Source organism: Pristis pectinata, chromosome 6 (genome assembly GCF_009764475.1).
Source record: "Pristis pectinata isolate sPriPec2 chromosome 6, sPriPec2.1.pri, whole genome shotgun sequence".
NCBI lineage: Eukaryota > Metazoa > Chordata > Chondrichthyes > Rhinopristiformes > Pristidae > Pristis > Pristis pectinata.
The window spans coordinates 47,237,161-47,254,295 of record NC_067410.1 but is presented as its reverse complement, the minus strand read 5'-3'; the positions used below and the strand labels follow the sequence as shown (position 1 = coordinate 47,254,295).

General features: G+C 44.8%; 1 protein-coding gene across 3 annotated transcripts in view; it reads right to left on the bottom strand.

Annotated features, from left to right (window-relative positions):
• Nucleotides 1–16,675, bottom strand: part of LOC127571297 (SLIT-ROBO Rho GTPase-activating protein 3) — a 221,898-nt gene extending 205,223 nt beyond the window's left edge. For all 3 annotated transcript variants that reach the window (XM_052017566.1, XM_052017568.1, XM_052017569.1), the window contains exon 1: nucleotides 16,045–16,675. In XM_052017566.1, coding sequence (XP_051873526.1) covers nucleotides 16,045–16,111 — 67 coding nt within the window. In that variant the 5' untranslated portion in view covers nucleotides 16,112–16,675. The remainder of the gene's footprint in view (nucleotides 1–16,044) is intronic.
• Nucleotides 16,676–17,135: the final 460 nt, after the last annotated feature.

Below are 17,135 nucleotides of genomic sequence, written 5' to 3'. Positions count from 1 at the left end.
GCCTCAATGCACTGTGTAATGAATTGATCTGTACAAATGGTATGCAAGACAAGTTTTTCACTCTACCTCGGTACAAGTGACAATAGATGCCATTATAGCACGAGTGACCTGGGTTCAATTCCAGCTGCTGTCTGTAAGGAGTTTGTATGCTCTCCCTGTGACTGCGTGGGTTTCTTCCGGGTGCTCCGGTTTCCTCCCACATTCCAAAGACGTATGGGTTAGGAAGTTGTGGGCATGCTATGTCAGTGCTGGAAGCGTGGTGACACTTGCAGGCTGCCCCCAGCACACTCTACGCGAAGGATGCATTTCACTGTCTGTTTCGATGTACATGTGACTAATAAAGATATCTTATAATAAACCAATACCAGTACCAAAAAGTGGAAATCAGGCAGGCAATAAGGCAAGTCACACAGCTTCAGGCAGCCATTATTATATTCCAGAGTGTCTGGCAAGTTGTCATGACAAATGAACAGAGTGACCTCCAGTATTGTGTTTGAACTGTGGGATAATCCCTGTAAATAAGGCAGCTCACAGTCTACACTGTGACAGTGGCAAATAGACCACTGTCAATGTATAGACATTCTAAATGTAAAGAGCCATGCACTGTGGGTTTTTTTCTTTTATACTTGTACATATTTTTTATTATGAATCAAGTTTATTTTTGAAATAAAAATAGACCAGTTCCAGGCTGGAAACAGGATACCGTTCCAATTCACAAAGTGTATTCAGGCATTGAAGGTTAATCTCAAAAGCACAGCTGGAAGCACCTGGGGTGGGGTGAGGAAGGGATATTAAAACAAATCATTTAAGAATAATTAAACATTTAAGTCATAGATTCATAGTGGTGCAACTATTAGACCTGCTGCCTCACATCTTCCAGAGGACACAGGTTCAATCCTGACCTTGATGCTGTCTGTGTGGAGTTTGCATGTCTCCTTGTGACCATGTGGGTTTCCCCTGGCTGCTCCAGTTTCCTCCCAAATCCCAAAGGTATGCAGGTTGGTAGGTTGGCCACTGTAAATTGTCCCTAATGTGTAGATGAATGGTAGAATCTGGAGTGAGTCAAAGGGGATGTGGGGTAAATAAAATAGGATTAATGTAAGATTAAAATAAATGGGTGCTTGATGGTCAGCACGAAGTTAGTGGGCGGAAGGGCCTGGTTCTGTGCCTCATATTTGATAACTTAACTGACAGGCAAGGATCTTATGGTACAGTAAAAAGACTGTTCATTTGACAAATGATCTGGGAAGGCAGGGTGCCAGGACAACAAAAGTTTTGGCAGGAGAGTCAGGGTGGACACTTGGAGGCAGGAGGTCAAGTAATAAAACCTCCAGATATATGTGCAACGACAGCTGGCAAATCTAGATCAGGGGAGTGAGTGGGTGCTGGGTGACAGGGAGGGAAGGCATTCTTTCTTAACATATTTTGCATATTATATCTAAAAAGCAGGAAGGCCTCAGGGGTGCCAAGCGTTTCAAAGATAGAAAAACAAACAAAAGTGCTGGTTTAATTCAATAATATGACTGTGTTACATGATCACCAAACAGAGTAGCCTTCCTGGAGCTGGCTGAGGGAACCCATGCTAAAAACCATGCTCGAATAAACTGCGCCAGTTTGTGATTGTAACTTGGTTGAATGGGCAAAGTGGGGAAGGGAACAGGGGAGCAGGGCTTAGAAATAAAATTTGCAGCTGCTCAGTACTTATAAAATCAACCAGCAAAGCAGCTGAATTTTCAGTTGGTTTTAAGCCAATTTAAAGGCTTAGAACAGTGACTCTGTAACTCTCTGATCGTTTTATTTGTTAAGGAGGTACTTGTTCACAGAAATCCCACTAATTCTTTCCATGTGTGCAAATAATAGGTTTATATGTCGCCTGTGATTTTTTCTCCCATTAGGGTGGTTTTGTGGTCCTAGACCAGTGCTGGATTTAACTGGACTGACGTTTGACTTGTTGTTATAGTAATGTGTCACATCACAGAAACTGCCAGCACCTTGCTTGGCAGGTGGTGAGAAGGGATAGCCCTCTGCAGCTGGAGGTTCAGCACCACTCCACCTCCGCTCTTTTGTCCACCTATCACTGCTCTCCTTTTCCCTCCTATATATTGAGCTTCCCCTTTTCCTATCTTGAGTCCTGAAGAAGGGTCCTGACCCGAAACATTGACCGCCTGCTTTCCTCCACGGATGCTGCCTGGCCTGCTGAGTTCCTCCAGCAGCATAGTGTTTTTCATCTAGATTCCAGCATCTGCAGTCCTTTGTTCCTCTGTGTGGAAAAACTTGCCCCTCAGGTCCCCTTTAAATCTTTCTCCTCTCACCTTAAATCTATGTCCTCTAGTTTTTGACTCCCCTACCCTGGGAAAATGACTGTGACTATCTACCATATCTATGCCCCACGTCATCTTATAAACCTCTATAAGGTCACCCTTTAGCCTCCAACACTTTACAAATTAAGCCCTCCAGTCCCGGTAACATCCTCATGAATCTTTTCTGTATTCTTTCCAACTTAATGACATCTTTCCTACAGCTGGGCGACCAGAACTGCGCACAATGCTCCAAGTGTGGTCTCACCAATGACTTGTACAGGTGCAACATGATGTCCCAACTCCTGTAATCAATGCCCTGACTGATGAAGGCCAGCGTGCTAAATGGCTTCTTCACCACCCTGTCTACCTGTGTCTCCACTTTCAGAGAACTATTTACCTGTGCTCCTCGGTCTCTCTGTTCTACAACAGTCTCCAGCAGTCTTTGTTGAGGTTCATCTCAACCAGTTGTATAACACTGGCTGTTCACGGTCTGAGACGACTGTTGACTGCTGTTGGAGGATTAGCAACTTGAACTTTGGCCTGCCCAAAATTTGCAGGTCTTCCTGTGCAAGGCTATCTGTAATCAAATGTTACAGACTGAAGCATGCCAAGGTGCAGGACTACATGCTGAGGGACACACTGAAGCTTGGTGCAGCCTCTCCTGAGGAGCTGGAACCCAAGTCGAAACCTTGCAGACATCACTCGTTGAATGTATGAGAAAGAACAATAGAAGTCATGCTGACACAATGTAAATCTTGGAAGTAAGTATGGATCTGTTTTGTATTGTAAATGGCAGCATATGAATGAACTTGATTGTATGTCTGCACATTTTAGGAATAAAGTACATTTTTAGGAAAAAATTGTGGGAAGGGTCACTCTGAGTGTCTCACTACTCTGAGGCAAGTCTTTTTATACAAAAGTGAACTTTGTGCAAGTCAAGGTGAGGAGTGTTATCATTGCAGACACCCAATGGCAAATGTTCCCAGTACAGATACAGAGCTTTGAGGGTTCAATAGACAGGTCCCACAGGTCCAAGGCAGCTACAGCACACATTAGTTTTACAGCAAAAATTCCTCTAAAATTTCCACCATATCTTACTAAAAGTTTCAAATCTGCACACGCAGAGTAAATGATATTGTATGATTACAGTCTTGAGACACAGGTTATTTCAAGTCACAAGCTGTATGGCAATTGGTACCAACATCTGATTCATTCTTTAGCTACTGTGTTGTTGGACCACATTCACAGTCTGTAAGGACTTCCTTTCACCTTCTCATTCTCCCACTTCTATGATGGTGGAGGGTGATTGAGGCAGGTGCTTATGCTCTGCATTCTGTTATTGCTTTTCCTTTTGTACTACCTCAATGTACTGATGTTTTGAAATGATCTGGATGGATGGCATGCAAAACAAAGTTTTTCACTGTATCTTGATACATGTGACAATAAGAAACTAATTACCAATTAGATGAAGTGGGTGCGAGATAGCACTGATCTGCTGGGCTGAATGGCCTGTTTCCCTGCTGCAGATTTTAATGCAGGGTAACGACATATCCACTAGCATCATCATAATCATTCATGGCATAAGCAGCATCTTGATGGAGGTTTCCAGAGAGGGCCATGGAGAGGAAATTATCTGATTCTCTGTGTCCCTTTAGAAAGTGTTGTGCAACTCACTACTACTTGCAAACCTTTTTATCATTTCCAGCATCAAAAAACTACAGGAAATCCTTTTTCCAGATGTTCTCTGGACATGCAGAACCTGAGTCCAGAGGGACTGAAAATCCATTGTCAAAACTTTACTCAGCCTTTGCTGAACTTGCACAGAATTATTTTTGTTCTCTTTTAAGGTCCTACTCTGCACCAGGAGCCAATGAACCAAATACTTCAAGAAGCAAGGTCAGGACAATATCAGCCCAGCTCTTGGTGCCCAAGAATTTGGGTCTAATTTCACATTAACTGGCAATTTCCCTCACGTGGCACAATGCAGCCAGGGTGGAAAATTATCTGCCAGAGAGGTTCAATAAGAAGCAGACTTCTAGTGCTGTTGTTCAAGACTTGTCTCTGCAGGTGTGGCATAGATGACTTCTTAGGCAGTCTCTGGGGTTCAAGGATGACTGGCTTCCACTCCGGATTTTATGGGATGAGATAATTAATGCAACAAACAATCTGCTGGAAGAACTCAGTGGCTCAAGTGACATCTGTGGAAGGAAAGGAACGGTTGACGTTTCAGGTCGAAACCCTGCATCAGACTCTTCTACAGATGGGGCATGAGATGTCTGATGGTGGGGGGTGTAATTTGGGAGCTGGTTCGTTCCTTCCACTGCTTATGTGGGGACTCTGTGTACTCTTGATGTATAATCTCGAGGTCGTCAATACTATCCCAAATGTCCCCAGTCCAATTTGAGCAGTCACGTCCAGGGATTCCCACGAGTCTTTGGGCATGTTGCATTTCTTCAAGGTGGCTTCGAGCACATCCTTGAACCTTTTCCTATGTCTGCCTGGTATCTCTAGAGAATCAGTGTGGAGAAATGTGAGGTCACTCTCTGTGTTGGGCAAAACCAAAACTGGGAGTATTTCGTTAAACAGGATTGGGTAGTGCTGATGTTCAAAGAGACCTGGGTGTGCTTGTACGCCAATCACTGAAGGCCAACATACGATTAGGAAGGCAAATGGTATCTTAGTCTTTATTACGAGAGGATTTGAATTCAGGAGTAAGGAAGTCTTATTGCAATTGTATATGGTGAGACCACACCTGGAGTATAGCGTACAGTTTTGGTCTCCTGAACCCATCAGAGAATGTACTTGTCGTTTAGGGACTGCAGCAAGGATTCACTCAACTTGTTCCAGGGATGACAGGTTTGTATACAAGGAGAAATTAAGTAGACTGGAAATGTATTCTCTAGACATTAGAACAAGTGGAGATTTCATTGAAATTAACAACATTCTTAAAGGGCTGAGCAGTCTAGAACTGGTGTCACCGTTTCAAAACAAGGGGTTGGCTATTTAGGACAGCAATGAGGAGGACCTACATTCAAACAGTGGTAAACATTTGGAATTCTTTATCTCAGAAGATCGTGGAGGCTCAGCCATTATGGGAATCAAGGAATATGAGGATTGTACCAGTAAATATTACAGAAGTACAGGATCAGCCATGATCATAATGAATGGCAGAGCCAGCTCGAAGAGCCACATATCCTACCCCTTTTACGTTTGTATGTCTGCTTCAGGAGTCTGGGTCTGACGTGTGAACAAAGTGGTCCACTCAATGGAACTGACTGAGTGTACTTAGGGGCTCTATCCTTGTGTTGTGGACCTGGGAGAGGACACTGGTGTTGGTTCGTTTATCTTTCCAGTGACTTAGGATTTTATGGAGATTGCACTAATGATAGCTTTCCAGTACCTTAAGATACCTGCTGTAAGTGGTCGAGGTCTCAGAGGCAGACCGGAGGGCAGGGATCAGTGCTGCCCAGTAGACCACCCATTTTATGTCAGATCTGAGATCTTGATCTTCAAGCGCGGCCAAAAGGTTACGCTGGCACAATGAAGGTGGCAGTAAGTTTCATCACCAAGAGGAGGCTCCCAAGATATGAGAAGTGGTTCAGTTTTTCCAGGGTCTTGACCCTTTATTGTGGGAGGGCAGTGTGGTGCAGCAGGCAACCTTAATCTAATGGATATTGAGTGTAAGCCCCATTCTCTTATATGCTTCTGTGAAAGTGTTGACAGTGACTGAGAACTCAGCTTCCAAGTGCAGGCCAATGCAACCTCAACGACTGAGGTTCTGGAGTGCAGTCACCAGAGGTTGAACAGTTTCCCATTAGCTCTGAAGATTGGCTCAAGGGGGAAAAACTAATTGTACATTGCTGAAAAAAAAAGCACTCTTCAACTGAATTTCCTGACTTTACCCAGTGCTGACCACGGAGTCCTAATTGGATGTGGATGCTGCTCGACCCACTGAGTTCCTCAGCAGTTATTTTGCTCCAGATTTCAGAATCTGCAGTCTCTTGTGTCTCCATTTTACTGCTCCTCTGCAGTCTCTAAAGAAGTTTTCTCCCTCTCTTTGACGGGAGTTCTGTGCCCCTACAGATGCTGCTCAACCTGCTGAGTTCCTCCAACAGTTTTTTGCTCCAGATTCCAGAATCTGCTGTCTCTTGAGTGCCTGAATTAAGATCCCTACACATGGCCTAGGAGCATCTCTGAACTTCAGAGCTTTAGCTCATGAAGGGATGTTGTGGTGCTATTGAAGTGGCATTGAAGTTCATCATATGCCAGAGAAATGGACCATTCACCCCAGTCTGTCTGAGCACCTGCCAATAACGATTCCATATTCCTAACACAGGGAAGATTCGGAGTGATGCTCCTGCAGTGGTTGGAGTCTACATTAAATATCTGTAGTGAAATTCAATAATCGAGTAGTTCAGTATTTGGACCGTGAACAATCTGAGTTTCATTACCATCAGAATTTATATACCAGCGATTCAGTCAGTAGGCTCTTAGCTTAAAAAAAATGCGCTAATACTATTGTGTATTGGATACTCTTGCCCAATCCAGGCAGCAGCCTGACACTTCCCTCCACTATGTATACTTGGCTGTTGAAATCAAGACTCATTGCACTGTTTCCTCCAAAATTCCATTGCCAGCATCTCCCTTGATCTTCTGCAAATATAATACTGTAGGCCATGTTATCCTGGAACATACACCATCTATCCCAGCCCAATCCCCCCGAAATTCCTTACAAGTGTTCCCCCTCTCCCACTGAGCACAGTTATGGGATGAAATTCTGGGGAAATTCCATGACCTTGAGTCCATGTGAATCAAAGTCAAAGTCGAGTATATTGCCATATGCACAAGTACATGTATGCACAGGTGCAATGAAAAACTTGCAGCAGCATCACAGGCACATAGCATCATATAAGCAGCATTCACAAGAAAAACATAAATTAAACATAAATCATACACAATTTTTACAAGTGAACACAATTAGAACAAAATAAAGTCCATCTTAGTGCAAAGTGGTCAAAATGTTGCTAAGCTGGAGTGATTAGGGTTTTGCCAGTTGGGTCAAGAGACGATTCTCCAGTCAGTGCTCTGGAGTTGGGGGGATATGGAGGGAGAGAGGTTTGGGGAGGGCTGTTGTTTGGCCAGCATATTAAGCTGATGGCTCCATCTGCCTGTCCATGGGACCATACTCAAACAAAGCAATAGGTGCTCCGATTGCTCTGAATACCATCAGCTATCAACCAACACCAACAAGCAGATTAAACCATTTCAATTCATGCTGGGCTTGACATAGTAGATGGGGGGGGGGGGGGGGGTGTTATTAGTCTTTGATTGGGGAGTCAAAAACCAAGGGTCACAGTTTCATAATGAAACATCAGCCACTCAGGAGAGAGAACAAATCTCTGTATCCAAAAGATAGGGAATATTTGCAGTTCTCTAACCAGAAGGTCATGGGGCTCAATCCTGGAGCGTATTCTGAAAAAAGGTCAATGGAATTTTGGGCATTAAGTGAAACAGGGGATATGGGGTTGGTGCAGGAAAACGGTGCAGAGATAGAAGATAAACCATGATCTTGTTGAATGGCAGAGCAGGCACAAAGGGTTGGGTGGTCCTGTTCCTAGTTCTTATGCTCTTGTCTATGTCCTTATGTTTGTGCGATCATCATGTTTGAGTTGCACTCAAATTGTGTGACATGTATCAGAGTTAGGGTAAAGTGCTTACTGATGCTCAACATCGTGACCTCTTGGCTAGGCTGCACCTCTTTTGCCTCAGAAGATTGTGGCGTCATATCATAATCCAGAAGGAGCACAGTGTAGGGTCCTGCTACCACTGGACACTGAGGGGCTGGGTCTTGCGTAACAGCCTCTCAAACATTTCACTGGTGCATTGTTTTGGGAGGAAACATGAGTGGTGTTGATTGTTGTAAGAGAAATGGATTGATGGTATAGTGAACATAGAGAAGCACATACCAAATTGTATTTACTAATATATGATTGTAAATAAAGTACATTTTTGAAATAAAACTTTGTGATGTCCTGACATTGTGCAAGGCTCTGTATAGACATGATTCTTCCTTTCTTCTTATATAAATGCATTAACCTTTCTCTACAATCATCCATGGATAAATAGTCCCTGAGTTGCCACATTTCTTGCTAATGCTTCTCAGCAATGTACTTATGCTCTAATCTTTTCCTTCACTCCTCAGTTTTCAGAGTAAAACCAACATTTCAAAACTGTCCCCAAAAGAAGGTTAAAAGTCTTATTAAAAAAATTATGAAGATATTATGCTTATTCTGGAAACAATTTCAATATTTCACTTTCTACAAGGGACAAACAGAAAACTTCACGTTTCATGTCAGGTCTCTTTAAGTACGTTGGCACTCTCCTTGCAACATAAATGCAATTTGTTGTTGCTGTTATGACAGTTCTGATAAAGAGCCTACACATGAAGTATTAACTTGCCGTTCCTCTTCACAGACTCTGTGTGGTTTCAGCTGTTGTCTTACCTCGAGGTATACTTTCACATACAAACCAACAGACATTGCAACTCTTCATTCATTAGTTAACATCAGTTCTTTGCCATTGTATGCTACTCTGTGGCTCAAATATAAAAGTAGTACCATTGAGACAGGATGTCACGGATTAATTTTGCAATATGCTGTTACATGTAATTGTCTCAGTTATTAAATAAATCTGTCCCATACCATTCTAGAGGGTTGAACCATGGTTCAGTGGCTAGCACGCTGGTCTCAGTCACGTGGATGCATGTGTCAACCCCACTGCAGAAAACTGACCACATAATTTGGGCCAACATTTCCATGCATCACTCTTGTTCTGCACTTTGAGGGCTGTATACAGAAAGACACATTAAACTGGGACCCTATCTGACCTCTCTAGTGGATGCAAAACAAATCCCATAGCTTTATTTTAAAGCAGAACAGGAGAATATCTGGTGCCCTAGCCAATATTTATTGCTCAGTGTATCATCAAAAAACCCTCCAGATTATCTGTATATTAACATTACTGTGGGCAAATCAGCCGTTCTGCTGCAGTTTCTTGGCTCCCAATGCTCTAACCTCACTCACCAGTCTGTTCAGCATTACCAATTCAGAGCCTTTTGTAAACCAAAATAATGTACGAACATCAAGTGTACTAGTCATGGTTAATTGGTCTGTTATTCTCAGAGAATTTCATTAGGCTATGAAGAGTAGGCAAGCGTTGAAATCACAATTGAACTCTGCTTTGGGAATTGTGTTTTTGGGTTTCCAAATAACTTTCCATTACACTTTTAAGTAAAGATGCCATCATCTTATGTACCAGTGTTATTCAACTAATTGGTCTTAGTTTCCTGGACTTCCATTCCCTGTCTTATGTATAAGAATCCCATTGGATGTCCACAACAATCCTGTACTGCTATATATGTATTCTGCTAACTCTCCTTTAATTGCTTTTAATGTGTGGGTGGAATCCATCTGGATCAGTTGTCTTATCCTTTCAAATTCTTGGCATTAAATGTGGCATTTCATACATTGCAATAGCGGCTGTATTTCAAAAGTAACCCACTGATGTTTTCACAAGAGAAGGGAGCAGAAGCAGGCCATTCAGCCCATCGAGTCTGCTCCAAGGAAAAGGGAAAAAAGAAATGGGGAATGGAGGGGGGGAAACAAAAAAAAACTATTCTAATCCCAATTTCTGGCCTTATCCCCATATCCCTTGATACCCTGACTATTTAGATATTTATCTATCTCCTCCTTGAACGCCCCCACTGATCTCGCCTCCACTGCTGTACGGGGCAAGGAGTTCCACAAATTTACCACCCTCTGGCTAAAGAAATTTCTCCTCATCTCTGTTTTGAAACTGTACCCTCTAATTCTAAGATTGTGCCCTCTGGTCCTGGACTCACCCACCAAGGGAAACAGCCTAGCCACATCTACTCTGTCCTTTCCTACCAACATTTTAAATGTCGCTATGAGGTCCCCTCTCATTCTTCTGTACTCCAGTGAGTACAGTCCAAGAGCTGACAAACGCTCCTCATACGTAAGCCCTTTAATTCCTGGAATCATCCTCGTAAATCTCCTCTGAACCCTCTCCAACGTCAGCACATCCTTCCTAAGATGTGGGGCCCAAAACTGCGCACAATATTCCAAATGAGGCCTCACTAGTGCCCCGTAGAGCATCATCAACACTTCCTTACTTTTATACGCTATACCCCTCGAAATGAATGCCAACATAGCATTTGCTTTCTTTACCACCGATCCGACCTGATGGTTAACCTTTAAGGTATCCTGCACGAGTACTCGCAAGTCCCTTTGTACTTCCGTACTTTGAATTTTCTCTCCTTCTAGGTAATAATCTGCCCGCTTATTTCTGTTTCCAAAGTGTACAACTGCACATTTCTCAACATTGAATCTCATTTGCCATTTCCTTGCCCATTCTCCTAAACTGTCTAGGTCTCTCTGCAACCTTCCTATCTCCTCAATACTCCCTACTCCTCCCCCTATCTTGGTGTCATCCGCAAACTTAGCCATGAAACCATTTATTCCATCATCCAAATCGTTAATGTACCAGGTAAAAAGGAGCGGCCCCAACACCGACCCCTGCAGCACACCACTACTAACCGGTAGCCAACCAGAACGAGATCCTTTTATTTCCACTCTTTGCTTCCTGCCAACCAGCCAATGCTCCACCCATTCTGTTATCCTACCCGTAATTCCATGACCTCTCATCTTATTAATCAGTCTCTTGTGAGGCACCTTATTGAAGGCCTTTTGAAAGTCTAAATACACAACATCTACCGCCTCTCCCTTATCCATCCTACCTGTGATTTCTTCAAAAAACTCCAATAGGTTGCTCAGGCAGGATCTTCCCTTCACAAAACCATGTTGGCTAGGACCTGTCTTGCCTTGCGCTTCTAGGTATTCCATAACCCCATCCTTGAGGATAGATTCCAATAATTTTCCCACCACTGACGTCAGACTAATAGGTCTGTAATTTCCTTTATGCTGCCTCCCACCTTTCTTATACAACGGAACTACATTTGCGACCCTCCAGTCCTCCGGAACCATGCCGGAATCTATCGATTCCTCGAAAATTGTCACCAATGCCTCCGCTGTCTCTAAAGCCACCTCCTTCAGACCCAGGGATGCAACTCATCCGGTCCGGGAGACTTATCAGTCTTTAGCCCATTTAGTTTTCCTAGCACCTTCTCCCTAGTAATCTTAACTGAACTCAGTTCCATTTCGTGAGACTCCTGACTAACTGGCACATTGCTGATGTCCTCCACGGTGAAGACCGATGCAAAATATTCATTCAATTCATCTGCCATCTCTCTATCGTCCATTATAATATCTCCTGCACCGTTATCAATTGGTCCTATATCAACCCGTGTCTCTCTTTCACTCCTTATGTATTTAAAAAAAACTCTTAGTATTCTTTCGAATGTTATCCGCCAACTTCCTTTCATAATTCATCTTTTCTTTCCTAATGACCTTCTTAGTTTCTCTCTGCAGGTTTTTAAAAGCTTCCCAGTCTTCTGTTTTCCCACTAATTTTTGCTTCTTTGTATGCTGCCCCTTTTGCTTTTATTTTAGCTTTCACCTCTCTCGTTATCCACATTTGTGCCTTTTTTCCATTCAAAACCTTTTTTCTTGGAATATATCTATCCTGCATTTTCCTTATTTCCTGTAGAAATTCCTTCCATTTCTCCTCCGCCGTCCCTCCAGCTAGCTTACTCTTCCAATCAATTTGGGCCAACTCTTCTCTCATACCACTGTAATTTCCTTTGTTCCACTGAAATATCGATACACCAGTTATCAGCTTCTCCTTCTCAAACTTGAAACTGAACTCAATCATATTGTGATCACTGGTTCCCAGTGGTTCCTTTACCTTTAGTTCCCTAATCACCTCCGGTTCATTACACAGCACCCAATCCAAAACAGCTGATCCCCTGGTGGGCTCTTCAACAAGTTGCTCCAGAAAAACGTCCCTTAGACATTCCACAAACTCACTCTCCTGAGTTATACTGCCTTGCTGGATTTCCCAGTCCACCTTCATGTTAAAATCCCCCATATTTATCTTCACATTGTCACTCTGGCATGCTTTTTCTATCTCAAACTGCAACTTATCATCCACTTCCTGACTGCTATTAGGGGGCCTATATATAACTGCTACTATTGTCCTTTTACCCTTGCTATTTCTTAGCTCCACCTATAAGGATTCCACCTCCTCTGACCCAATGTCCTTCCTTTCTATTGATTTTATATCACTACTAACCATCATGGCCACACCTCCCCCTCTGCCTACCCGCCTATCCTTCCTATACACTGTGTACCCCTGGACATTCAGTTCCCAATCACATCCATCATAAAGCCATGACTCGGTGATTGCCACAATGTCGTATTTATTAACCTGTAGTTGTGCCACTAGGTCATCTACTTTATTCCTAATGCTATGTGCATTTAAATATAGTACATTTAGTCCAGTATCTGCTATTGATTTTGTTGTACTTCTATTGTCCAGCAGATTATCCTGGCTTTCCACCTGTCTATCCTTCTTACCATCTTCACTACATACTATCTTAGACATGTTCCTATATACCTCATCCCCTATCCTAACATTCTGTATCCTAACATCCTGATTTGTTGTACTTCTATTATTCAGCAAATTATCCTGACTTCTCACCTGCCTGTCCTTCTTGCCATCCTCATTGGACTTGTTTCTATAAACTTCCTCCCTTACCTTAGCATCTTGTAACCTAACATCCTGGTTTCCATCCCCCTGCCAGATCAGTTTAAATCCTCCCCTACAACTAAATTAAACATTCCCGCCAGGATATTGGACCCTTTGGAATTTAGGTGCAACCCATCCTTAGCGAATAGGTCATGCCTCTCCCAAAAAAGGTCCCAGTTATCCAAAATTCTGAAGCCCTGCCCCCTGCACCAGTCACTCAGCCACGCATTCATCTGCCAGAGCTTTCTATTCTTCCTATCATTGACACGTGGCACAGGTAGTAATCCTGAGATTACTACCCTTGAGGTCCTACTGCTCAACCTTCTCCCCAATGCCTTGTATTCCTCCCTCAGGACCTCTTCTCTTTTTCTACCTATGTCATTGGTACCTACATGTACCAAGACTTCTGGCTGCTCACCCTCTCCCCTCAGAATATTCTGGACCCGGTCCGTGATATCCCGTACCCTGGAACCAGGGAGGCAACCTTGGCACTATATAAATGCAAGTCTTATTTTCTTTACATTTGGCCATAAAGGGCAAGAGTGCTGGTGTGGTACTGAACCCCACTAGCGTTATTGGACCTTGAATCATGACAGCACATGGTTAGAGGGATATTAACCTTGGGTGAACTAGTGGCATAGCTGGTAGAGCTGCTGCCTCCCAGCTCCAGTGACCCAGGTTCAATCCTGACTTCTGCTGTTGTCTGTGTGGAGTTTGCACGTTCTCCCTGCAACATTTCTTCCGGGTGCTCCAATTTCCTCCCATGTCCCAAAGACATGTGGGTTGGTGGGTTAATTGACTGCAGTATATTACCCCTAGTGTGCAGGTGAGGGCTAGAATCTGGGAGGAAGTTAATGGTAGTCTGAGGAGAATAAAATGGGATTAGTGTAGAAGTAGTGCAAATGAGTGGTTGTGGTTGGCACAGACTGGTGGGTTGAAGGGCCTGTTTGATGGTTGGCACAAATTGGTACATCAAGGGCCTGCTTGATGGTTGGCACACTGCAGTGGATCGAAGGGCTGCTTCCGTGCTTTCTGACTCTATGACATTCTACTTTGTTATATCTGCCAGTTAGTTTTTTTTGGTTTTATCCTTTTCCCTATTTCTCCTTCCCTCCTGGCTGTGCCCGACATTGATGGCATTCAGTTCCATGATGACCAGATCCCCGCAAAGCTTCCACCCAAGTGGCCACACACCCCTGGATTGCAAACAACATCCCTGGAGACCACTCACCCTGTGCCTGCCAACTTCCCAGCAGAATCTCTGAATTAGTTGAGCTTGAAGGAGCCTGGGGAGTATTGAGGTTGCTACAACTGGTCTTGGTGCTTTGTGGGTGGGGTGAAACTATGCACAGTGATCGGGAGGAGCAGCGAGGTAATTTTTGCCCCTCTTCCCACCCTCTCACTACCAATGCCCTTTATCTCACCTATAAAGCAAAAAGGGCCAGTTGTAGCATCCTAATTCTCCCCTGGACCAACTGAGCTCAGCTATCTTGCACACAGCAAAACAGAACCAGCCAAATAAAACACAATTGTCGAATATAGGCTATAAAGCCAAGCCCAGCCTTTGAAATGCACAAAACAAATCTATCATTCTGTTCTGAGCACTGAGCCTTGGCATTTCTCGTTATGTCTCAGCACCTCTTCCCTGGCTGATATCCATCACCGGCAGTGTCCTGGGACCTCAGAGTTCGAATATTAAAAGCCCCAGGTGCAGGGGCCTGTCAGTGACAAAGAGAAAGGTTATTCCCTCCCTTCCATCAGCACTAATTCCCTGTGTAAATCATCACTCAGAGAGGGAGAGCGACATTGGACGGACATGCCTGCTTCCCACAGGAACCAACTCTCCTCCGTCAACAAGGTGGGGTTACACTACCCAGACCCTGAGCACTCGCCCTCTGTGAGCAACCTCCCCGTCCTCCAAAACAAAAGGCCAAGGGGAGACTTTAGTTCAGACGTGGAATATCAAGCAGGAGATTAAAACCAAGGCCAAGAGTCAGGGGAGGTGAGGGTGAGCGGGTGGGGTGAAGGTGAGAGGGGGGGAGGTGAGGGACGAAAGAGGTGGTGAGGGGCTGACAGAGAAAAAACAAGGTAAGCAACTTTGATACCAAATAGCTCACGGGGCTGTGGTCCAAACCCCAGCTATTTGTTTAGGAAAGCTGACGAAACGAACTGTATAAAGGGGAGAGGAGCCGGCCACCTCCATGGGCTTATTTCAATTCCTCTCCCGTGCGGGGTCAGTGGTGGGCACACTCCCTCTCCCGGGATAGACGGAGCTCCACGCTGGGTGTTTATCGAGGGGGGACAGGGACTACCGTCTCCAGCCCAACCCCTCGCTTCGCTAACGCAGAAGGTGGGAGACGCCTTGAACAATGAGGGGTCTCTCCTGACAGCACCGACTTCTACCGTGAAAAGTGAAACTGGCCTCACGAGTTGGATCAATGTCATTAGTGCAGCGACCTGCAAATCTGCTGGATCTCCGCACCGGGAGAGCATTATAAATACCAGGTGTTGATAGAGTGTGGTCAACCCCTGGGCCGAACTACTGTTCTTCCCAGCTCCTGCTTAAAAGGGTGCAAATATGGAGCAATTCTTTTTAAAAATATTTTTTTCTAAAGTTATTGAAAGAGCGAATTTCTCGCAACGTAGGAGCTTTGTTTAGACAGGGTTTTCGTTAAATAAAAAAAAGACGATCTTAAAAGAGAGAGGGGAAGGAGTCGTGGACTGGGACAGAGAAGGGAGGGCAGCATCGATCAAAGTGCCCGACATGATAGGCAGGACACGTCTGACAGCACTGTTCACTGCAGGCTTCCATCGCTTATGGCAATCCTCAGCTCTCCCTACATACTGCAATGCAGTTCTGAAACACTACCCTCCTCCCCGCTTCACGAAAGAAGCCCAGAGCGATATTTCCCCAACTCATGGGCCCATTAACCAGGTGGTTAATGTCCGGGCTAAAATAAAAATCCACACCGTGCAAACCCACTCCACGGGAATAATATAGCGAATACTTGAGAACTGACCTTTGACTTGGGTCTCGTATTCTGTGGTAATCTCTTTGTCTTTTTTGAATCTTCCTTGAGATGACATGCTGATCAGTTGGTGAGCAAGTCTAACTCCTCTTTTTCGCTTGTTTCAGGTTGGGAAAGCAGGGTGTTGTGTCCGTGTGTGTGTGAAAGAGAGAGAGAGAGAGAGATCCGGACGCTGTCTCTAAACCACACTCCGTGTCGGTTTCACGCTTTGATATTGATTGAGAGAAAAACACCTCCTTCTTCACCCCCTTGGCTAAATGGAGCAGGGATTTGCAAACACACAATTCAATGCTGCTCCGTCCCTGAATTCATATTATTAACAGGCTCGGGGGGTGGGGGGGTGGTTCTTTTCACAAAACAAACCTGACTAGCCTAACCTTAGCAGAAATACACGCATCTGTTCCAGTCTGGTTCTTGGTGAGAAGCAGTTTCAGCGCCGCAGCTCCTTACTGCCTTCCTTCTGGCCGGCTCCTCCGGCTTGCCCGCAACCTCTCATCCCGCTCCACTCTCCCCTGGGTCCCGGAACCTCCCGACCGTAAATTAATCCGTTGCAGAGCTCCGAACTGCATTTGAGTGAAGGGAAAGGGAAAGAGAGAGAGAGAAAAGATGTCTGAAGCCGGAGTGTTTGGTTACTGCAGGCAGGCACAGGCTGAGCAACGTCAAGCGCTCCTCCCACCCGAATCAAGGTCCAAGGGAGAAGCTGTATCCTACAGGACACGCTCTGAATTACATGGGGAGCGCACCTTCAGAACAATGTGACTCCTCTCCAACCCGACACTGGCTGCACCCATTTTTTATTTGTTCCTTGACTCCAAAAACACCCCAGTCCCGCCGCTGATGGGAGCTGGATCACTGTCAGGCGTCCGCACTGGAGTCGGGACGAGCAGGCAGTGTGTACGGCCCGGGGGCAGTGGTATCGGTGGCCGGCTCCGGGCTGTCCGGTACCCGCAGCAGGGCTGTGGGGAACTCTGTCACACCGAGGGGGTGGGGGAGAGGACGGGGTCGGGGGACTGGATGTGGGTTCGTGTCACATTGCACAGCTATTAACGCTCGTTATTTTAGTGTAACTAAGATGAAATGAT